General features: G+C 38.6%; 1 protein-coding gene across 3 annotated transcripts in view; it reads left to right on the top strand.

Moving 5' to 3' along the window:
- The window catches only part of FAM135A (family with sequence similarity 135 member A), a 92,637-nt gene extending 71,184 nt beyond the window's left edge, over nt 1-21,453 (top strand). For 2 of the 3 annotated variants that reach the window (XM_069851425.1, XM_069851424.1), the window contains exons 18-22: nt 1,859-1,956; nt 7,205-7,356; nt 8,403-8,513; nt 18,800-18,913; nt 19,787-21,452. In XM_069851425.1, coding sequence (XP_069707526.1) covers nt 1,859-1,956; nt 7,205-7,356; nt 8,403-8,513; nt 18,800-18,913; nt 19,787-19,992 — 681 coding nt within the window. In that variant the 3' untranslated portion in view covers nt 19,993-21,452. Of the gene's footprint in view, nt 1-1,858; nt 1,957-7,204; nt 7,357-8,402; nt 8,514-18,799; nt 18,914-19,786 lie in introns of all 3 variants that reach the window. The other variant, XM_069851426.1, reaches the window with a different exon arrangement.
- The last annotated feature ends 3,152 nt before the right edge of the window (nt 21,454-24,605 follow it).

The raw sequence follows: 24,605 nt of genomic DNA, 5'->3' as shown, positions 1-24,605 counted from the left end.
TTTTGTTGTGTGTACTGCTATCTCCTAAGTTCTCGGCGTAACCAGTTAGGTTTGTAGATAAAATGCGCTCGATATTAATGGTAAAAACGGTAATAGTGAAAACTGGTGTGGAAAGAAGGGAGATGCGTTCTTTCACAGGAACTGAGAAATACAAAATACCTGTCCCTTGATTTTGTCAGTGTGCTGTAAGATCCACGTCATGACACTGAACCGATATCTAATTACCTCTTCTATTAAACTTTTGTGAATTTTATATTTTCAGATGAAGTAAACTTGACAAAACACAAAAGACCAGTTTTTACTTTTGTGTGTGTGTGTGTTACATGTGGTTTTAGACACTGCAGGGACAAACCAGAACACGGAGTCCCTTCAGCGGCTCGGACAAAAGGTTCATTCAGTGCAGTAGTGTATTTAGTTCTGGCAATAGCTGCTGGGAAGATTTGCGAACAGGCTGGACAGACACCGAGCAATAATTTCTCTTCTCTAGCCCTGTAGTTTCTGGCAGTCAGCAGTCCTGAAGCTTTCTGATTGGGAAATTTCATTGAGACCACTGAGCCTGATAGCTGCTGACTAGCAGGACTTTTCTCCTTAGTGCTGGCTGATTCTTTTTGAGTGTTTTTGCTTCCAGTTTCCATAGCATACAGTTGTTTTAAATTCTAAGTTCATATACGTTACTAATTCAGTTGCAAAGAAGGAAATTCAAACATTTCCCCCTACAGCTTCTTTTGGAAAATAAATAGTCAATAATCATTCCTTATTTTCCACTTCAGTTAATTAAATAATTTATAAGCAAGTATAATTTCTCCCTCTAGAGGCAACTGAAGAGACTTAGTCCATTCAGTATTTCTCAGGATCACCTGTGAAACAGTTTCTGGTCATCCATATATCCTTATATCCATATATCCTTCCCTGCCCACTTTCAAACATCTTGTCATTTAAAATAGGATGACCAGAACTAGATGGGTAATTTAAGATGCTTGTGCACTACGGACTTAGAAGATGCTATATTGATATTATCTATTATTTCCTTGCTTTCCTAACATAGCTAGTTGGTTAGAACACAGATGTGTAGATTATTGCTTGCATATATGTTTAGGGCTGGTTTTCCCTATGTAACATTTTGCATTCCTTGCCATTTTATCACCCATGCATGCAGTACCTTAAGATTCTTTTGAAATTCTGGTCAATTCTAGATTTGATTATCCTGGATATTCAGTTTTGTCTCTAAACTCTGACATCTCATCTCCTTCCCTTTCCCAGATCATTTATCAATATGTTGAACGCTACAGATTTTGGCACAGATCCTTTGGAACTTGTGTTGAATAGTTTAAGGCAGCCTTTGGCTACCTCTTTTTTAATTTCTTACTGCTAAGCATGGTAGAGAATAAGCTATGAATTGGGAATAAGGCTTTAAGGATCTCTGTTGTTTTGAATAAACAGTACTAATGTAGACACTCAGCTGTTGCAGTAATTGTCTCATTTCTATTGCACGGGCAGTGTGATTTAGTTCTGAATATGCTGTTTGGTCTTCTGTTTCATAACAGATAAGATTATGTATAGGGAAAGGCTTAGAACTAAGGCTGGCTGTGAAATGTTAAGATTTGTTTTGGTGTTAGAAGAAAGTAGTCTTACAGTAAAATGTGTCTCGCTTTGTTCCATGTTACAGGAAAAAAAAACCTTGGAAAAATATAATAAGTAGCTGTAGTGTTTGATTTCAAAGTTAATATTGTTAACGTGGATTCTGTTACTTGTCTGCTATTGATCGAAACACTGGGGAATAAGAATTCGGACTGAATGCAGAATGTATATTGCTGCATTAGAAAATACAGTTATTATTTTTATTTCTTTTATTTTACAGAATGATACCTTTGCTGATTTTGATTCGATGACAGATCGCCTTTTAGATGAAATTATACAGTATATACAAATTTATAATCTAACCCTTTCAAAAATCAGGTAATATCTGTTCTATATTACTTACAGAAATAATCTTAAATTAGAGCCCTGTGTTGTTCTGAACTGTTATGCTCAGGAGCAGGTCGAAAGAGAGGTGGGAAAAAGAAATTCAGGGATGGGGAGGAGTAAGGGGAAAGGAGGACAAAGGAGAGAGAGGGAATTCCCAGCTGAAAGAAGACTGAACATTGTTGTGAGCTCACCTAGTACTGCACCACCTAATTTTTGGTGGTTTTAGAGCAGAGTTAAGCATTTCATTTAAGGAACTGCTGTCCTGTGCTTTGTCAGACCCTGTGTGGTAGATAATGTTGTGAGAAAGTTGAAGGAAACTGTAATAGTGTTATGTAATAGTGTTATGTCAAGATCAGTTTAGCTTTCGTGTGATTTTATAGTCTCTTCACCAAGGATGACAAAGCCAACTGTCTATGCTGTCGTTCCTATAGGGAAATTCTATCTTATCTGCGATGTTGAAGGGCAACTGCATGAAAAATGTATTTTGTCATTTTGATGTTTTCTGATGTTTCATCTGCTAAAAAGCATGTTTTAGATCTTAATAGAAGAGCTGTGCCAGTCAGTGCGTTCCTTTTCCCTTTTTTTAGTTGCTTCCAGGGAATACCCATTCCATGTTTTGTAGGACTTATTCAGCTAGAGGAAACATCTAACGTGTTTAAACACAATCTCACTTTTTAAAAAAATCTTACTCTTTTGAGATAGGCAACATTTGACATGGTTTATTTTGTCGAAATCCATGATTTTTAAAAAGGGTGCACTGTGTAATTGTATTTGTGTTACACAGGCTACATGTTAGCACACTCTCCATCCGAGAGAGGAGAGTTCTGTAACTCACCAGCACACACTGACATCTTCTCACCCATGCTGTGATCTGAAGGCTGCAACGAGCAAACCCACCCAGTTACTTTCTCATTGTTCATACCTGAGAATTTAATTCTCCTTCCCTTTCATTTTGCTTCTCTCATAAGACTTTGAATTTGTAAACATTTTTTTTTTTGTTGTATTTAGTACTTGTCACTTGAAAGAAAGAAGAAATTACTGATATTTTTTTTTAGTTCCCTTTCCAAGTTGTACACTTGCATTTGGACCTGCCAAAGCAGGAGGCTCCATCCCTCATCTTTAGCTTTTCTTACGAGAAAGTCAAACCTATTCAAGGCCAGGTTGGATGGGGCCTTGGGCAGCCTGATCTAGTGGGAGGTGTCCCTGCCCATGGCAGGAGGTTGGAACTGGATTGGCTTTAAGGACCCTTCCAACCCAAACCATTCTATGATTCTGTGATTCTATCAGCACATCCTGCAGCTGTTTCCTGGTAGCTGTGTGAGGGAGCTTTTAGAAAGGGACACGCTTATATGTAAGTTTTTGCAAGGATGACATAGAAAGCCTAGGAAAGTGCTATTGAGAAGTCTATTCAATGGTCGTTGCGTTAAACCTCATTTTGGCTGTCCTACTGTGAAGCAAGTGGACTTTGTGCTAGTTGGCCATGCTCTCCTGAGTGATGCTAGTTTCTGCTCATAAAATCAGCCTCTCTGCTAGAGAAAGTGTTCTCTGTACAAGTGCTGCTCAACAGGTGAATCAAATTGGAAACCAGCCTCCAGACCTATAATGATTTTATATGGCAAAAAAAGCTGAGAGCATAGTGTGCCAGAAATACCTGTTCAGTCCCTCTTTTGCACTCAGAGTCTTGTTATGGGCAAAATGGAACACACACATTCTTAGATCTTATACAGAGCTAAGAATTTACTGGTAGTCCAATTAGTGTTTTAATAATCTCATAAAAGTGCAGCAAAAAATTACTATTAGTCTAGGTACAGTAGTACGAAAATTCATTGTTCAAATTAATGCAGAAAAGTCCCATTATTAATACAGCTAACATTTTTGTACAGAAACTTTCCAATATCTTTCCTTGGGTGGGAGGCTCTCCCAGCAGCTGTCTGGGTCCTACGATGGGTGGTTTCTGCCTTCCTTAAGTACTGGGACATCAGCATCCTGGAGCTTCAGTGTAAGGGGAATGATGTTCACAGCGTTGGTTTCTGTCTTGCTGGCCTTGAGCGTGCCTATATTTACTTTCATACTTCCATATTTTCAGTCTGCCCACATGCTCCTTCTTTTGTTTCCCATTTACTTGGTTTTTTTTCCATTCTCTGTTATCCCTAGGGCTGGCTTGCTTTCCTGAGTTGTACGATTGTGCTGCCGTAGAGACCGTTAATAGACCACTGGGGACCTGACCTGTGTCTGCCCTCTGCCACACCACACTTTGTTCTAGTGATACACAATTCAAGCCCTACGGAATAACTAGTTGTTATTAATAGAAACTATAGCAAAACGAAAGCAACTTTAGGCCTCGCTTTTTGATTCAATGCCAGACGTTTGTTATCACAGCTAAAACAAACTAAAATCAACTTAGGCCAGGACAAGTCAAAAGACATTCTTGAGATTCCAGGGACTGGAGTTGGACTTGATGACCCTTGTGGGTCTCTTCCAATTCAGGACATTCTATGATTCTGTGCTGTCGGGTCAATGCAAAGCCTCGTGTCTTCATGTAGTGGCAAAATCCCGTTTGTTGTGCTGCATTCTTATACCTTTTCAGGGTGGAAACCTTTCCTGGTCATCACACAGCTAGGAAATAAACCATGTGATCTTATAGAGTAGTTTCAGAAACTGTTTTCCTCATGTCAGGTCTGATGACCCATACCAGACCTTCACCTCAGCTGGATTATTCAGCTTGTCATCCTCTTCCCTAAGTAACATTGGGGAAAAAAGGATTTTTTAAGTTCTATGCATATATTAAAAGGTGTGTTCATTGTTTCAGCACCTTTTTGATTATGACTTTTGATGAATTTTTTTCTTCCACAGATTTTTATAGTTGGACAGGATTTTGCTTCGTAAGCACAGAATAATGAGGTTTTACCATGTCTTAATTTTCCAGTATGATCTGAGTTGGTAGCCTTGTGCCATAAAGCACATAAAATACTACAGTGTAATCCTATTCCTTCAGTGTGTTAATGATGCCTTGTAGTCAAAAGATGGTAATATTGCCACCTACTGTTCAGAAACGCAGTAGTTTTGCAGATTATCCCCCAGCTGCAGGTATCTGAAACAGTGAGTACGATGGGCTACGCTTTTGTCTTACGCTTTCAAAACCCTTTTTGAAGGGTTTTCCTTTACTTCCCTTTTCGTTTTTTGATTTGAGCAAATCCTTAAACCTGTCTCTATTAGAAAATAATAATGGAGCCTTACTATGCGTTCACTTAAACAGCTGAATCTCAACACAGTGTATTACTGTAACCTTTGTTATTTTTCTGAGTCTTTACAGTTTAAGAACAAGTGTTGATCTCTGAGGTACATTCACATCGCTAATTGTGAGCATCTTCTTTTCCTCAAAGGGATCTTACATATGCATTTCCAAAGTTTTTATTCAGGTTATTCTTGAGGATGATAGGATTGATGGATTGCTGTTTTTCCAGTGACAAAATTGTCCTTTGTTATGATACAATATATGGGTTTCTCTTCCTTTTACGACATTTAATAAATAATGGATGAAATAATGGAGAGAACTGCTGAGAGAACATCTCTGCTGATGTTCACATCTTTAGAAAATAGTATCTTTTACTCAAGAGTCATTGTGTGATGCAGGTCATGTTCAGGATAAACTCACTCAATTTCTGTGCACATTTCCTGGTTCCTAAAGAAATCTATGCATTTCTTTTTCTTTTATAGACTTTATAATGTACTCTGAGAATGGTTTTAAATCTTGGTATTCAAGAGAGTCAGCAGCTCAGTATTTTGTTTCACAAATGCGCTGCTGTTGTGCTGACAGCACACAGGATACGTATCTTTCATTTCTAAATTAGGCAAACATAGCAAGCTGCCGCAAAGAATTTCTGATATTGCAGCAGTTTTGGAAAATTTAGCAGTAGATGTGAGCAGGAAGAATATACATATATGCTTAAACTGTGTATTGCTAAGGAAAAATAGCGTGCTCTGTCATAGAAATGTATAATTATGTCAGAATTTAGATGGTCAGGTATGGCCCTGCCATTCTATAACCTAATGTTTGAATTTTTTCATTTAGCTTTAAATTGGAATTTTTTGAGTCAATTGTTCTTGCTTGGGAAGCAATCGCAGAGTCATGTGATTTTTTAGCACTGCATTTTATACAGATATTGTTGGTAATGTTGTTTTAGCTATTTTTGTTGACCAATGTAGTGATAGGGAGCAATTGGGAAGAGTGAACTTAGGGACATAATGTTGTGGGACATACTTGATCCAGCCACAACAGTTCTATTATGTATTTTTAGATGATCATCTGTTCTCCCCATATCCTGAGGTTACAAGTGTAAAACAGGAAGGCACTTTGTCCTGCTAACTTTGTGAGTCTTATCTCTACCATGTCCTAGGCCAGCGCCTAGGATGATGTGGTCCCTGCCTCAACAGGGATCTTTAAGCATAACTGCATGATAACTAGAATTGCTTTATTTTGCGGTGTCCCTTCTGAAGAAATGCTTTATACAGACTTGTGGGTACAACAGGCAACTGATAAGTAATATTAATTCTTAGATACATGAAGCTAAAGAGTTCCGTCCATCTTTGCCCTAACTCACTTAACCAGGGAAACAACTAAATGTAGTATTCTCCTGGCAGACAGATGTTTTTCAGTTACCTCACTCCAGCTGATAATCACTTACTTTGGTCCAACTGCTGGGCAGATTTGACATGTTGCTGCTATTTTATAATAACCAGATTCAGTTAAGTAAGGGGTTTCCCCCTTACACGAGTGCTTTTGGACTCCTTCTCCACTGGATCATTTCAGCAACTCTCACGTATTTATGGTACCGAATGCTCTCGCATCCCAAAGCAGTTATTTAGTCAGTCACACACAGCTCATACAATATTTTCTAAATACTTGGTGCTGGGGGAAATGCACCCAGAAATAACCTGGGATTTGGGTGGGAGATGCTGATGGAGGGGTAGTTTGTTTCCACTAGGTTTGCAAAAACGGTGCATAAAATAATTCTAGAGGAGCTCAGGACGTATTTGCTGTGAATTTGTGCAGCTTGGGAGATACAGACAAGCTATGTTTTCTGTGTGACCTTAAGTATGGGCTTCTGAATGGAAACTTAATTACTTTTTTCCTATGCTCTTTCACCATTTTATGACAATGGTTTTAATTTTCTCTGTTTAAAAAAAAAAGATTGAAATAAAATTCTATGTTATACTGTTTTTTTTTCCTTTTGAACAGCTTTATTGGACACTCACTGGGTAATTTAATAATCCGTTCAGTGCTCACAAGACCTCGATTTAAGTATTACCTCAACAAACTTCATACCTTCCTCTCTCTGTCTGGACCACATCTTGGTACTCTCTACAACAGCAGCGCTCTTGTTAATACCGGTGAAGTATTATTTTCAATAGTATAAGTTTAGAGGAGATTTTGTTTTTGAAACAGCAGCAAATGGCTTTCAGTTACCTATAGTTAAGTCTATCAAAGTATAATGCGGAATATATTGACTATAAAATAAGGATTTTTGGAGTATTTAATCTCTTTTATATTCTAAGACTATACAAAATGTCCTTTTCTTATAATAATCTTCCTCTACTTTTCAAACTCCTTAAAATTTTGGAAAATACCAAAGGTAATAATAAGTAATGGATATTGAAGTCTAAGTTACTATATTTTTTGTATGTATTAATGATCAGCAATGAATTCCTTCAGTTAAACGTAAGCATTTCCTTTAGGGTTGAATCAACACATTCTTGAGGCTGTAAGGGCTTGCTTTTTGCTTGGCAAGGCAGAGAAGGTTTTCTGAAAGGCCAGTTACCGTCTGACTTTGCTCACTGACTATAATAAAGAGGGTACAGCATCACAGAAAATAGAATACTCTGATTTCTCTCCCAGAAAATTCTGCTTTCTGTGTTCAAGTTATATTTAATGAATTCAGTGGTTCTATAAAGTTATTTTTAGAAATCTGAGAAGTTGTGCTTCTTGCCTGGTGCAACATATTTCAACATGAAAATCATAGAATCATAGAATCACCAGGTTGGAAAAGACCCATCGGATCATCGAGTCCAACCATTCCTATCAAATACTAAACCATGCCCCTCAGCACTTCGTCCACCCGTCCCTTAAATTACTGAAATAGATTTTGTATGTTGCCTCATGGCTAACATGAATGTATTTTCACTGTAAATGTCATTATTTTTTTCTAGGAAGGCAAATACTTTGGTGGACATTATGGTCTCCATTCTTTATTATATTTAGGGAGGAAAGAATAATGAACAAAAATTTTGTATATTTCTGAGCTTGACAATGCTGACATGAAAACTAAAACTGACATCTGAAGAGCTTAAATATAAGGCCTTTATATACTTTTCTGTATGTTTACTTAGCTTTCATATTTCATTGTGGATCTGTACTCATGTTGTACCTAACAATGCAGGACTGTGGTTTATGCAGAAGTGGAAGAAGTCCGGTTCTTTATTGCAGTTGACGTGTCGAGACCATTCGGATCCACGACAAACATTCTTATACAAACTTAGTAAAAAAGCAGGTAAGCTTTGTTAATACAGCCTGTCTTTGAAAGCCCACTGTACATAAATCTCTGTCATTCAACTGTCCTTTGTACAGCGTCAATCAGTGAGTCATTACTTGCTGAAGGAATAGTTACCTGAAACTCGCACTTTCCAATTACTTTAGTTTCTTTACCTCTGTTTTCCTCTACTGCAAAAATCTTCCAATAGGATTTTTTGTAAAGCATCCTATAAGAAACAAATAGGTTTTCCTAACAGTTACAGTTGTTACAGTGCTGTTCCTTGTGTATTGTATTTATTCCTTTGATAGGAGTGAATGATAATTATCTAGTTCTGACATAAAAGCTGAAAGTGTGATGTATACATGGTTCATACTCAAGCAGTAGATAGTTATTGTCATTAGTTGTGGTCTAATTTTTTGTTGTTTTAGAAAATAGCTGGTACCAAGTCAAGTTTGTTATTTGCCAGAAAACTTAGTGTGAATTCATTAATATGTCATGTTGTGCCTGGCAGATATAGCCACATGCTGAAACCAAACACTGGTGGCCAAGTCCACCGCTAAACCGTGTTCCCAAGTGCCACATCTGCATGTCTTTTAAATAACTCCAGGGATGGTGACTCAGCCATTTCCCTGGGCAGCCTCTGCCAGTGTTTGACAAGCTTTTTAGTGAAGCAATATTTCCTAATATCTAGTCTAAACTTCCCCTAGTGCAACCTGAGGCCATTTGTTCTCATCCTGTCTCTTGTTACTTGGGAGAAGAGACCAACACCCACCTTGCTACAACCTCCTTTCAGGGAGTTGTAGAATGCGATAAGGTCTCCCCTCAGCCTCCTCTTCTCCAGGCTAAACAACCCCAGCTCCCTCAGTTGCTCCTCATAAGACTTGTTCTCCAGCCCCTTCACCAGCTTTGTCGCTCTTGTCTGGACACGCTCCAGGACCTCAGTGTCCTGCTTGTAGTGAGGGGCCCAGAACTGAGCACAGGATTCGAGGTGAGGCCTCACCGATGCCAAGTACAGGCAGTGATAATTTCCCTATTCCTGCTAGCCACACCCTTTCTGATACAAGCCAGGATGCCACTGGCCTTCTTGGCCACATGGGCACACTGACGGCTCATGTTCAGCCAAATAATTGATGTTAGTCATTAATTTATGTTGTTATTCTTAAAGGAAAGGTAAATATGTTCACCTAAAGGCTAATATCTATGGTCTGGAATATGTTCATGGCATTGTTCTTGTAGAAGAGTATATGGATAAGTGTTTTGTTTGCAGAATTTCCTCAGATCTAGTATTGGAGCTACAGTATGCTCTCACTTAACAAGAAAGCTGGGAGCATTTCAGTTTAATTTTCAAGTAATTTGTCAAGGCAGAATGAGAGAGATAACTTGTTTTAACAATTCTCTTTATACGTTTCTGGTTTATAAATAGAAATTGATTTATAGAATTGTAGATGCCTTTTGAAATGATTGATTCAATAAGTTCCAGCAAGTGACAAGTGATGATGATGATTAACTAAGTGTCTGCATTTCTCAGTCTGTTTTTTTTATAGCATTATATGTGGTTCGTCTGTCAGCTAGTTTATTCTTTTATGCACTTAATGAACTGTTAGAGTTGTTGAATATTTTTTTAAAAGTCAAGTGCGTCTCGTACGTTGCCCAGCAGACAGCAGAAAGAGTGACCTTGAGAAGTTAACTTGTTAAATCAACCTTGTGTATTATCTTCAAGTTTAAGAATTATGAAAACAAAATCATTTGTCAAGCTGTATTACCCTATGAAAATAAATCTTAATTTCAGAGAACAATCACAGAATCATAGAATGGTTTGGGCTGCGGTTTAATGGCTTAAGGGACCTTAAAGATCATCCAGTTCCAACCCCCCTGCCATGGGCAGGGACATCCCACCAGACCAGGCTGCCCAAGGCCCCATCCAAGCTGGCCTTGAACACCTCCAGGGATGGGGCAGCCACAGCTTCCCTGGGCAACCTGGGCCAGCGCCTCATCAGTCTCATGGTGAAGAAAGTCTTCCTAATGTCTAGTCTAAATCTGCCCCTCTCCAGTTTATACCCACTGCCCCTAGTGTTATCACTACAAGCCTTTGTGAATGGTTTGTCCCCAGCTTTCTTGCAGGCAGGTAGTGGGAAGAAACTGATGCTTAAATAATTGTGATTTCTGATTAGATTGTTGTTTTTAAAAAAAATCTGGATGTTTTCTTTCCCAACTTCACCATTCAAAATTCAAATCAGTCAGAGCCATTTTCTGAAGTATTGTCATTGTGAAATGCTGATAAGGAGCAATAGCTGGCCTTACTTGCTTATAAGGAACAAAAGCTAAAAGGATTATGTATTCAAAATGAAGAGAGTTAAAGTTTATGCTGTTTCTTGAATTTTAAGTTACCTCAAGCACTGATCACTTTCTATTGGCAATTGAGGGTTTTATACTGTCTTTAGCCCAATGGAACTTTAGTTTTCTGATGTTTCTTCTTCATAACAATTATGTTTAGAATTATGTTCGACAGTCATCTCCTTGAAATCTGCTTGTCGTGCCTTCAGCAGTTGCTGTCTGTCTGGTAATTTTGGAGGGTCTTGGAAATGATTGTTAATTTTATACTGTGGCAAGAAATTACACCAGGTTGCCAGCTGTGATGACACGAGGTCAGTGCAAACACAACTGTAGTTGCACAGATGAAAAAAATACATGAAAATTTCTGCATTATGTGTAAGTAGTGCTTCATGTTGTGGCGTTACGGAATCAACTAAGTACAAGAGTTTAATTTTTTGAAAGTAATTTGGTAAGAAGAAGATTTTTAGATGCAAAACTAAAAGATATGTAGTCCTCTACTTTCTGGTTGCTTGGCTTTTAGACACTACTATGGTCTATCCACTCAGCTCAAGTTAGTTCTTTTTGTAACTGGACAGTTGACATTTGCCATAAAGATTACAGAACAGCAATTACGCAGACGTTTGCTTAAAGGGATAACAGAGAGTGATTTAAGTATTATTTAAAACTAGTGTGTGAATGAGTTCAGCAGCATAGCACCACAAGGGGATTCAGTGACAAGTTCTGGAACTTGCACAGCTCCCGATTTCTGCTTCCACTTAATTTACTGGTCATGCTTAAATATTTTCCACAAGTGATAACTGCACCTTGATGGTTACTTTCTAACATCAAATGTAAAAATTGGGTGGTTTGTGATGCCAACTAAATTTTTGGCACATCACCAAAATAAAAATAATAAGTTTTTACTTTTAAGAGATTGAGGAAGGATATGCAGTTGATCTGTGTGTTCAAATACATCATTGACTCCACTTGGAGCACATTGTACTTTTTGTCTGCGGAAATGGGAAGGCAATAACCAGTGAAACTGGAGATCTTTTCAGGTGTAACTGGAGCACTTATCCCAGCCTTTCTTATTCACTTTGTTTTGTGCAAGGTAAACAAGAGAAGCTCATCTTTTCTTTTTTTTTGTGCTTCAATAAGAACATTGTTTCTTACTTTATTTACGTTTTCCATTCAGCTAGTTACATTTTTCATAAAAATAACGTATTCCAAGGGGTTTAGGAAAATAAACTGTAAATTCTTGATTTGTATCCATTGCCGCACAACAAATGTGAACTTTCTTGTTCATGGAACCTCAGATGGTCATTTTTGATGGGTTCAGAGACGCTGCCTTGTATGTTAAGAAACTAGCAGTGAAAGACAGTTTCATTTATATGTAGGCTGGTTTTGATATTCTGATTGTCTAGAAAAATGTTAGTGGTGTTTAACATTTGGCAGTTTGGTTTCAGTAAAGATTTTAGTGTGCGAATACCTTGTTCAGAATGCCAGTACACTGGGCAGTAGAGCGTTCAGTTCCAGTCTGGAAACTTGGGCTCCTTAGTCACCTGAAACAACAATAACTGAAGACCCTGGAGGTAGTTCCCAATTTGATGTAAATTGTGACTGATTGTTTGCAATTAAGGACTTGGTGAGTAGACTGACTCCACAACTTTGGGCAGATCTCGTTCCCCTATAATGAATAACGTGTGTCAGAAGCGTGGCTCGCTGAGACTGGCCTGCATAAGGCAAACCTCAGAACGCTGTTTTCTGTTCCAGTTATGAATTGTTTGCTCGCTGGTGGGAGTGCTTCCTGCAGTAAACTTTGGACCTGCAAGTTTTCCTACCTCAGCTTTAGTTCTGAACGTTTTTTAAATCCCATTTCTCACCCGTAGAATATGCCCACATTAGCACTCAGGAATGCATTCAGAAGTAAATCTCTTCATGATCCCTGTTTACTTCAGAACACAATGAAGGAGCTTTAGCAGCCATTGCATGTCACATCCACAGGACCAGACTAGAGCTAGTCCAAAGTAAACTCTCCTGAAAATGGGCATTATGATGGATGAGCGATTCTTAATACCCATGGGTTTGCTCTACAGCGCTCTTCCTTCTTTTTGCCACAGTTCACAAATGTGAATATACAGCCATAGTCTCTTCCACGTTATTTTTGTTCTTATGTACATAGGCTTAGATTCATATGTCTTAGTACTTCCACAGACCTTGATTAGTGGAATTCTGATGTGCTTATTTCTTGTCTTATCTCCCCCCTTTAAAATGCACATTTTTCACATCTCTGAAAGGACAAAAAGATATTTGGTTTGGGTTTTGTTTATGTCCATGTTAACAACAGAGCAACAGTAAATAAGCATGGGTGACATGTTTTCTTCTTGGAGATGTCTGTTGCATACAGGATGTCAGCTTAGCTTACTTTGCCTTTGTGGAGGGAAAAAACATATCAGCTCTTGACGTTAGAGAATACCTGTTTATAACTTCCAGTATCTGAACGGGGCTACAAGAAAGCTGGGGAGGAACTGTTTACAAAGGCTGGTAGTGATAGAACGAGGGGCAATGGGTATAAACTGGAGAGGGGCAGATTTAGACTAGACATAAGGAGGAATTTCCTCACAATGAGAGTGGTGAGACACTGGCACCAGTTGCCCAGGGAAGCTGTAGCTGCCCCATCCCTGGAGGTGTTCAAGGCCAGGTTGGATGGGGCCTTGGGCAGCCTGATCTAGTGGGATGTTCCTGCCCATGGCAGGTGGGGTGGAACTGGATGGGCTTTAAAGTCCCTTCCAACCCAAACTATTCTGTGATTCTATGACAACTGACATTGAGGATGAAACTAGAATTGAAAGAGCATCCCTATTGGTCGTATGGCATGGAGACCACCCTACTCAGTTATTCTAAAAGGAAAGACTTCCCAGCCCTCAGTAGCTCTGTTCCGATAATGTTGGAAGAACCTGGAGCCAAATTTTTTAAAGCAAAATCATCAAGGCAGAGGTTGAATTAACATGAAACTCTTGAGTTGATGTAAATCTAGCTCCATAATCAGTCTTCTTGTGGAACTGCAGCGGAAAGTCTGAGCTTCCTTGCCTCTGTACTGTAGCATCTTGACCCAAGACCTCAGCTGACTCAGGATCTCAATGCTTAAATCTTTGGAGCACAATTTTAGCTCTCTGTGTGATGTGTTAACTTCACAAAGCAGTGTGGAACACCAGCTGCAGGAAATGGCTGCCTTCCAGAGCATAATTTTCGAAGTCCCTATTTCCAGACTGCATTTTTGGCAGAGCTTCCAGATCCTTATTTCCAAACAAATATGTAAATGGACAGAATTGTAGAATATGTTGGGACTCTAGTACCTTGACAAAACTGAGACATTTCCTTCAAGTCAGAGCAACCAGGTATGACCCCGAGCTACCTGATTGAACATCAAAATTGGCCCTGCTTTGAGCAAGTGGGTAGAACCAGATGATCTCCAAAGGTCCCTTCCAACAAAAATTATTCTGTCCTAGGAATCTGTGATTAGTATATTCCTAAGGAAAATGGCAGCTTACTAATGGAATCAGATTGTTGTACTTCTTTTTTTCCAAGTTTATTTAAGTGATTTTGATTTGATTATAGTCACGAACTCTGTGGTATCCACAGTGAATATTGTCCATTGCAAATAGTCAAAGCTTTGTACTGAATTATTTAAATGGTGGTGGTATGGGGTTTGTCATCCATTTTGCCATGCAAGCCTCAAGAGAACATCAGCAGCCCATTATACCAGTGGCTGTGTCTCCCATTCCTCACTTGTATGTTGCCTATAGCTAGAGGGCAGACTTACCATCTGATTCAGGTGCTTGACTGTATATAAAAATCTATTCCTCTGCGACTGCAGTTGGTTATGACTTATCAGGTCTCTACACCTGCTGTTCCAGACTGATTTTTCCACTTGACATATGATTTGGCAAAATTGTTCATGAATTTGCAAATCTCATTAAATCAGTAATGCTGTTAGCAGAATTCACTGGTTGACATGAACAGCATAACAGTTAAGTGACAGAAATTGTGCTCTCTGTGTATGCTTAAATTCATATTGAGACTGAAGTTCCATTAGGTGTTAAGGGTCATCAGAAAAGTTTGGAAAGCCCATTAAACGTTTGTTACTGCAGGAAAGCACATTCTGATATATGGGACAAAGATTGTTATTTCAAAACTGATCATAGAATCATAGAGTGGTTTGGGTTGGAAGGGACCTTAATGATAATCCAATTCCACCCTTCTGCCATGGGCAGGGACACCTCCCACCAGCCCAGGCTGCCCAAGGACCATCCAACCTGGCCTTGAACACCTCCAGGGATGAGGCAGCCACAACTTCCCTGGGCAACCTGTGCCAGTGCCTCACCACTCTCATGGTGAAAAATTTTTTCTTAATGTCTAATCTAAATCTTTCCCCTTCCAATTTAAAGCCATTCCCCCTTATCCTATCACTCCATGTCTTTGTAAAAAATCCCTCCCAGGCTTTCCTGTAGCCCCTTCAGGTACTGGAAGGTGGCTGTAAGGTCTACGGAGTTTTGTCTTCTCCAGGCTGAGCAACCCCAACTCTCTCTTCCTGTCCTCATAGCGGAGGTGCTCCATTCCTCTGATCATCTTTGTGACCACCTCTGGACCTGTTCCAACAGTTCCATATCCTTCTTATATGTGTTTTTTCACATGGATTGTTCTTTTCACAGGTATCTCAAATCCTGATAAGAAAGTTAGTCAGTACTTCCTAGTTGATGAAAACCTAGGTGTTTTTTTATGCACTCTGCAGAAATACATGATCTACTCAGCAGATGATGCGATATGATGAGTTAGAATGTATTTTGTTCTGATAGAATTAGATTTTAATCTTCCAGCATTTTTGCCTAACTACAGCAATCCAAAAGTGTTGGCCTAATTAGATTTTGGGCTTGGTTTCTTAATTCAGCAGCTGAAAAATTTGCTGTGCAACAAAAAATGGTTCATTAATTACTTAGAATAATTTTAAGTTTGGGATTTTTTTCAGTACTTACAGTATGCATGACAGATCTTGCATTATGTGTGCTGTGGGAAAATAAAGATGTGGATCATAGGAATTAGCTGAGCTTTATTCTTTGCTCACAATTTGTTCCTGAATTTTTCATTTAATTGAAGACAGAATATGTTTCAAACCTAGGAAGTAAGTGGAAGAACAACATGTAAAGATATCTCACGGGCCAGTTTTTATTGCTACGTAAGTGCAAGATTATGATAAGTTGCTCCTAAGCACACAATTTAGGCACATTTTAGCACTGCACTTTTCTATATTAGTGATCATTCTGTGTCCTGAGTAGCCCCACAGCCTGTCTGGAGAGCAGAAGGGATGCTGTTCAACACCATGCAATTCCTTCTCATTGAGAAAGGGTTTGAGTTATCTCGTGTTTTAGAAATCCAAGGGGTTGCTAAGCTTGGTAAGTTTATGTGCATCATTTTGATGCCTTCCCATCCGTATAGTCATATGTGTTCTATTTATAACATGAACAATGTCAGAAGAAACAACTTCAAGACATAAGACTTGGACTTTTATCTTCAGAATAAGGACAAAGAGCTGTCTGAAGAAACACAACCCAAGAATAGTTAAACAATAAAACTCACGCTTATGAAGTACCCCACGTGTCACCTTTGCTCCTAGTGAGGAGTTCCCTCAAACACTTCACTGGAATGAAAGACCCCTAATATTTATCATGCCTAAAGTGAAGGGAAGCCCAAGATGTTATCTTTATGAATCAGAATATAAAACATAAAAATGAGTCACTGGGACCAAAAGCGGATGCCTAATTTATGAGACTGTGACGTCCTAAGCCTGTTTCGGGATGTTTTCTTTTTTGTTTGTATTCTTGCATGTGAGGGTGAAGAGAGTCTGTTCAGATGTTGATTGATGTAGACTGATGTTCTTTTAAAGATTCCTCAGGATATCTTCTTTCTTCAGGTTGATTAAAATATCTAGGCAGTTCCTTTCCCTGTACCTTTTACATGAACACTAATGGATATTTCTCTAGGGCAAGTGTATATCAAAAAAATTTAATACAAGATAGATGGGCTCCCAAAGAATTTACAAAACTCTTACAGATTAGCCTGCAGAGAACTCCTGTCCTTGATTTACTCCAAATGCATTCTTTGCAACTCGGTACAAAGTTTTGGAACTGGCATCTACATCTTTTGTGTAAGATTTGCTGCAGTCGTTTTTTATCAGATGTCAAATAAAAGATTCCAGTGATTTAGCTGATCTTTTGAGGCAGCGTTGTTTTTCAGTGGGCGCAGGCAAAAAAACCCCAAACAAACAAAAAAAAAACAACCAAAAAAACCCCCAAACCAATAACAAAACCCAAAAACCAACCAAATTTCTAGTTTGAAGAGGGTAGGAGCCAGGATCTAGTTTGGATGCTTTCTTCTTTTTTATAGATTTATTGAAATTTTTTTTCAGTTTTCTGTGAAATCTGGCAAGATGCATTTGGTTTTTCACATGATAAAGTTTTTCAGTGTTGTTTCTTTAACTGACATGATTTGGAGATGTAGTCTTCATCACATGGAGTGTACAAACCCTGAAAATTAGGAAACAAACTCTGGAAAAAAAATGAAAGACTTTTGAGCTTTCTTTGGGCTCTGTTGACAACCTTAGGAACAGATGCGTATTAAGACTTAGTATATATTCAGTCTGAACAAAACAGGGAAGCTAGAATCCAGAGCTTTTTTCCTGGCACTATAGCTTCTGAAAAGCAAAGAGCAAGTTATTTCTTCTTCCTACACGAACAGTTGTCTTTTTTTTTTATGAAAGAAAAGTTTGAGTTGTTTGATTTGTTAACACAGCAAATGTTTGCTGCAGATTCCAAGAAGCACCTCTGAAGAATGACGATATTTGCAGTATTTCAATAATGTTCAGGATGGACTAAGTACATTTTATAAATTCAAAGCTTACAGGATGTGACCGTTTTTCTCCAAAAGTTAAAAGCAGGGTGAATAACACCAGTGCAAAACTTATTAGCACCAGTGCAGAGTGAGTTGGATCCAAGGTACCAATGACAAGATGTAGGCATCTTAACACCTAGGAGATTCCCAGAGAACTATTCAGGCTGCCTGCTTTTCACTGTAGTTTACCTTTGCTTGCACCTAAACTGTTTGAAAATCTTGTGGGTTTGCCTAGCATTTGCTTTTGTATTTGACTGTAGATGGCTATGATATTCAGATGGGGTTGTTCTAAGGCAAAGGCAACCTATTTTCATAAAATGCTTTGCTGTATTTAGCCTAAAGCAGATGGGCAGCACCAAAACCTGCTGAAATTCTTCAGATATTAAATACCTTGAGGTGTAATTAAATACCTTGAGGACTGTTAACTCCATCATTACTGGGGGGGTGGTCCTACCTTCACTTCATCTTATTAGTAGAGTGCTTGTCCAAGACATAGGTAGTCTGGGTTTGATTTATAAATGTTTAATTATAATTTGGGGCGTTGTGATGAGTGGCCCCCACTTCTGTGCTCAAGCTGTCCAGACCTTACCATGAGGCAGTGCCTTACAGAGACACCTGCACTAGGTGGGCTGTTGCGTGTACGTGTTGATGCAGCATTAATCCTGGTGCAGCTGCACTGATGACTAAACCATCAGTGAAGACAAGGCACCATCCATTTACGTTTCTTTAAGCATCGGGGAGGCTTCTGTCAGCTGGAAACCAACCACTTTATTCTTAAGAAGCAAGATGAGGGTTTGAACCACACTCTGATTAAATGGGAAACATCACAACTGGGTCATGGCTGCATGTATTAAAATACACGGGAAGGGCCGGTACCCAACATTTCATTATTCTGCAGCTCTACCTGTCATAATTTATTTTTCCGCCTTTTTGTGCACAGTCTTGTAATAAATGGATGACAAATTTCAGTTGTAAAATGTTTAATTATTCTGTAGGAATTGTCAAGGGATTCCCTATAATAGATACCTTTTTCTCTTTTCCTGTAGGTCTTCATTACTTCAAAAACATTGTGTTAGTAGGATCTCTGCAGGATCGTTACGTTCCTTATCACTCCGCTCGCATTGAGATGTGTAAAACAGCTTTAAAGGATAAACAATCAGGTAATAAATATCATGCAAATAAAGACCACTCAGATTAAACCTCATTGGTCTCAGATTCATCCCATTTGATCTGGGGTGTTTAACTGAGGGACCTCTGTTATGTATTCAAACACGTAGACACGTTGGGCTTACTCTGTAGTAATGGTGAGAGAAAATCCATGTGGGAGCTGAATTGTTTTCTGGATCTTTCCAGTTGTGTTGCATGCAGAAGGAGAGGAAACGGTGAATTTCTAGCTTACAGACTTTTCCAAACATTAGGTGGGATGAACCACAGCTGCTGTCGTGTTACTCTGCGATAGGTAGGACAAATAGTTCTGGTTTTTGAGGAGGTCAAGTTGTAATATCAAGCACATGGGCCGTGTTTAGTTGAGGCTTAGTACTAGCACTGAAAGAAAAGGTAGTTTTCTCATTTTGGGTGATGGTTGGCTGTTGTATTCACTGTTGAGAGGTTCTACCACAATTGCAAGCTACCATTATATATTGATAAGTACCTTTATGTATTGTAGTAAATTAACACTGATGAGCACATTCTCACTAAAAATGTACAGATACTAATATGTATAGCTTAAAAATATTTTTCCAAGATTTCTGAGGAAATTGAACTTCCTGCATGTTCTGTCTTAACAGAACAAGAGCCAGGCTGGATGGGACCTTGGGCGGCCTGATCTAGTGGGACGTGTCCCTGTCCAAGGCAGGGGGGTTGGAAAAATATGATCTTTAAGGTCCCTTCCAACCTAAGCTATTCTGTGGTTCTATGATAACACCTACCATTACCTTTCTTACTCTGGAATGTATTCATTTTAAGGTCAGGGCAAAGAACTGTATTTTGTTTCTGAAGATTCACACAGTACAACTTTTTTTTTTCCTCTACAGGACCAATTTATGCTGAAATGATCCAGAACCTGCTTCTGCCTGTTCTTCAAAATAAGGAATGTAATTTGGTCCGTTATAATGTAATTAATGCATTACCCAATACAGCAGATTCTCTCATAGGGAGAGCTGCACACATTGCTGTTCTTGATTCTGAAATATTTTTAGAAAAGTTCTTCCTTGTTGCTGCCCTGAAATATTTTCAGTAGAGAAAAGCATTTTAAGAGACTTGGTTATTACCTCATTAACAGATGAATCAAATAATGTGTGGTATTAAAGTATAGCTGCAGCTGTATTTTAAGAGATATTTATACTTTTTATATGGAAGATAATTTATATCATCCACACTTTAGGGCTTTTTAACATCAACTTTACTTTCTAGGTAATGTGGCTGTGCAATATTTTTTTATTTTGTTCTTTTTACTTTTCTATTTTTCTTAATTTTGGGTACCTAATTATTTGGAGATTAAAGCACAGTGTGTACTTTTGGTTGGTTTATTATTGGCTCTTAGACTACAGAAGTCAATGTTACTCGGCTACATTTTACAAGAGGCTTTAGATGCCAAAATAAATTGGATTTTAAAATTCTGATAAGGTCTTACATGTTCAGTTGTCGTATTTTAGCACTGTAGGAAGTTTTAACTGGAAACACAAGGCGCTGCTAAAATACTGGATATTTGAGAATGACGGTATCTGTGAGTCTCACAAAGACCGTTACCGAGCTGTCTGTTCAGAAATCACTACAGCTTAACAGTTTTCTACAGAATCATTCTCATCATCATAAAATATGTTATGCCGTGGGAATATATTTTCTACTGATCTCAAAAACATGTTAGTTTACGTACTCAATTTTATTACTGGAACTTCAGTTTTCCAAAGCAAATGGCAACTAAGGATTTTTGAATGTTTAATGATAGCTGCCTTCAAATAATTGGGGTTTTGCAAACTGTATGAAAATTGCTCCTTCCTCCATCGGTTCTTCAAATGAACGTGGACAGTTTTACATGGACTTCCTTGTATGTACGTAAAATAAGTAAATGTTACAAATTTCTGCAATACTTTTATGAATTTAAGCAATTTTTAAATATTGTTAAAATGTTTTATTGACTACAAAGTATTGTAAATAGAAATCAATACATCTTCAAATGGGATGATACTGTAAACTTGCCCTGTTTAGTGATACAGATAAAATGTTTTTGATATACGGGAATGTTAAAGGTCTATTGACTTTCTACTGGTGCTGAATAGCATTACGTTTGGTTTCTCCTTCCTTCCCTTTTCCCTGTTGCAAACAATAATTCACTAAAGGGGGGGAAAGTTACATGTGCATTCACTAATTGTAATGAACTTTTTTTTGAAAGATATAAATTTGTTGTATAATGCATGTTTTATTTTTAGCATTGTGTTATTGCATCTGGTGTTAATAAAATGAACAAATGACTCTAAAGGAAGCAATTAAAGAAACTGAAATGTTCTGCTAATTACCAAAATTCTGGGGAGGCTTTTTTTGTACAGAATTAATAATTTTGTATTATTTGAAATGAATATAGCAATAAGAGTTTATAATGAAGTGATTTTGCATTTGGTTTGTTAATACATAATTACTAATATTTTCTCTGTAGCTTACAAGTTTCAGGTGATGCAATTTGGCAATGAAAGTTGTGTTAGGCACATCCTTAAGATACAAAGATATCTTAAATACATTCCCATTCTACCAGTGCCTACTTTTATTAATAATTTTTTTACATTATGATGGGGCCAGTTTGTTGTAAATATTTGTGTTCTGACACCTCGACTGTCTTTTGTTTAACAGTATTTGAGCAGCTGGGTAAATTTTGAATATCAGTTTAGGGAGCTAGATCTACAAAATTTTCCTTGGTTCACAATGATCAAGGTAAGTGACTCTTAGTACTTTAGTATTTAGGTGTTTCTGTCAGTATTGAAAAAAAAGTCTGTCTTGCTGCATTGCTCTGGAAATCTGAAAGTGTGAAGCATGTGTTTGTGATTGCAAAAGCAGAAACATCCTAGCAGAAATAGCCACTTTTTTTTTTTTAATAGTAGATCACATCCACGGAAGGAGGCTTGAATTTGGCTTGTTCTTTGAGGAAAATGGATGGTGCAGGAAATCAAGTGATACTTGCATTTAAGTTTATCAAGGAACAAGACAAATAAAGAGAACATTAAATTCATTTTCTCTCCACTGATTGGTATTGTTCAGTGCAGTCCATATGCAGCCCTTTTAGTACTAGAGCTTTTGTGGGGGCTGTTTGACACCTTGAAGTCGCAAAGGAATGGTCACTACTTGTGTGCCTTCAGTCCGTGAGTGGCACGATGACCCCTACATGTCCTTGAAGCACATGATGTTGCCCTTAGGGACTGTATCATACAGTTGCTCCCTGAAAACGTGCAGTCTTGGATGCCACGGACAACTGTGCATGTGTTGCATGGCATGCTCCCCCCACTCCCACATATTTCTGCCTTCTGTTTACTAAGTAGAAATATGGACTCACATACTTATTAAATGTCACCTGATGCAGCAGCAGCTGTCAAGTGCTCCATCTCACCTCTCTTCTCTCGTCAGGGGCTTTAGCTTCCTGTAGTGACAGTGACCTCTCCGTTATGCAGCTGCCCTGCAGCTGCTTGAAAGGGAATTATGCCGCTTACAGAACGAGAGATAAAAATGAAGGTCTTAACATTCATTTAGAAACAGCCCGTCTCTTGTTCCCTGAAGGCAGCAGGCTGCTACTGGATTTTCACAAAGTTCTTGGCGATATTATTTGGAGGTCACTGCATAAAATGAGATAGTGTCTGAACTTTTGCTTGCTAATTGGGAAAAATAGCTCATGTTTTACAGTGTAGATCACCAGGCTTTGCTGCAGAGCTGAGAAATTCCACATTAATGGAAAACCTACTCTGTAACCACAAAACACCCTTCATTCCAACCCAGTGTTACTTGCACAGCCCTGACCTGGCGTGTTGTTCAGATAAGCAGGTTTCTTGACGTGGTCAGAGAGGAAGAGGGGGCCTTTAGGCAGATCAGCACACCAACTTGCTGCCTGGGGCAGTGCTGATTGTGGTATATGCAGAGAATCTCCATTGCCAGCTTGTATTCTGGCTCATCTGAACTGACCTGCTGTGGAGTTCATGCTAGCTCCAAGTCTTCTGTTTCCTTTTTTTAGAACAACAAAGCAAAGCAGAATATGGTATCATTGGAGATAAATTATCAGTAAACAGAAGGAGGAAAACAAAAAAAGGAAACACTGCATGTAATCACAAAGTGGAAAATTCCTGTGGCACATTTTAGATTTGTGTTGACCAGTGTTCAGATTTATTACCTCCTCAATCGCAAGATCTAGAAATAGATAATTCAGGAGTTAAAAAGCAAATTTTACATTTTTGCAGCAGTACAGTAAATGAAGAACAGGAAAAATGCTTTGAAGACCTCGGCCTTTTTACGTGGAAGAGCAGTTCCTAATTGATCTTACATTGTTGTTTCATCCTTAGCTTTTGAGATAGCATTTAAGCATGATTTTTCATGGATTTACGTTAAGCTATTAAGCAACAGCACTTACGATTACTTGGCACCTGCAGACAGCTTGGTGTGAATATTTTTAGGGTAAGGACTTCATTACACTTTTACTGTTGTTAGCGCGTGTACAGTAAGTTCTTAAATTTGGAATAGATCTGTTTTTTTCTTGCTGCTTTTGGGCAGAAGAACCCTTTCTCTCCATGAGCCAATATTCCTCATTATTCTCTCTGATGTAGAGACTCAGCATCTTACTGTTAAAATAAAGAAAAGGGTTTCCCATTATTTTTGGTCTGTGATGTCCAGTTAGCAGTGTTACAAAAAGCTGATTGAGAAAATGTCACACATAAGGCAGTCAGTTAAATTTAACCACTTTCAGCGTGTAGGCATTGCCAGGTGCAGTGCAATAAACTCAACGGAGCATTGCTGCTGTTAATTTACCAGCGAGATTTACTTTATTCAGCTCTTCAGATGTGAACACGAAATACTATAGACTTCAGTCTCCAAGAACAGCAGAGTGATATTTGTCTTCTGCAGTTTAGGATCTGGGGACAGAATTCTGTTTTATGGAAGAATACAGTTAGCTGGAGATGTTTGAAGAGTGACAAAACCCAGATGTTGCCGTATTCAAAACATTAACTGTCGCTCCTCCCCAACAGCCCAGGTGCTGCTTAGCCCAGGGTCAGGTTTATACTGAGAGAGAGTAGAGTGTTAAAAGCACCTGCACTGGGGAAACTGGGTAGAAATGGCCTGAAGCTCTCTGGTTCAGCACTTGGGCTTGGTTGCTCCATTTCTTGCTGCTTTCTCCCTGGGAGAGTGAGTAACATTTGCTGGAGTGCAGAAAAGACACCAGCTGGGGTATAGGACTGAGAGGGATCAAGTTTATTATTAAATTAGTAATTATATTTAAATAATTTTCTAAGTTATACAGCTTTTAGCGTCTAAGGATGCACTGACTCCGTGTGTCACTATGGCATCAGCCTGAATTCTCTCATGACTGAAGTAGCCTTTCTGTATTCTTTCTTTAATTATTTTAATTTTAAAAAAAGGGGGGGCGGGAAACAGTGTGAGTCATTTCAGTGGCAAACTCCATCACATGGCAGAAACACAGAATCGCCGAATGACCTGAGTTTGAAAGGACCCACAAGGATTATCAAGTCCAAATCCTGTCCCTGCATAGGACAGCCCCAACATACACACCATGTGTCTGAGTGCATTGTCCGAAGGCTTCTTGAATATGACTTGTCAGGCTTGGTGCCATGACTGCTTCTCTGGGGAGCTGTTCCAGTGCTCCAG

Source organism: Phaenicophaeus curvirostris, chromosome 2 (assembly GCF_032191515.1).
Source record: "Phaenicophaeus curvirostris isolate KB17595 chromosome 2, BPBGC_Pcur_1.0, whole genome shotgun sequence".
Lineage (NCBI taxonomy): Eukaryota > Metazoa > Chordata > Aves > Cuculiformes > Cuculidae > Phaenicophaeus > Phaenicophaeus curvirostris.
Note: the sequence above shows the minus strand (reverse complement) of the source record. Positions and strands in the feature narration are given on the sequence as shown.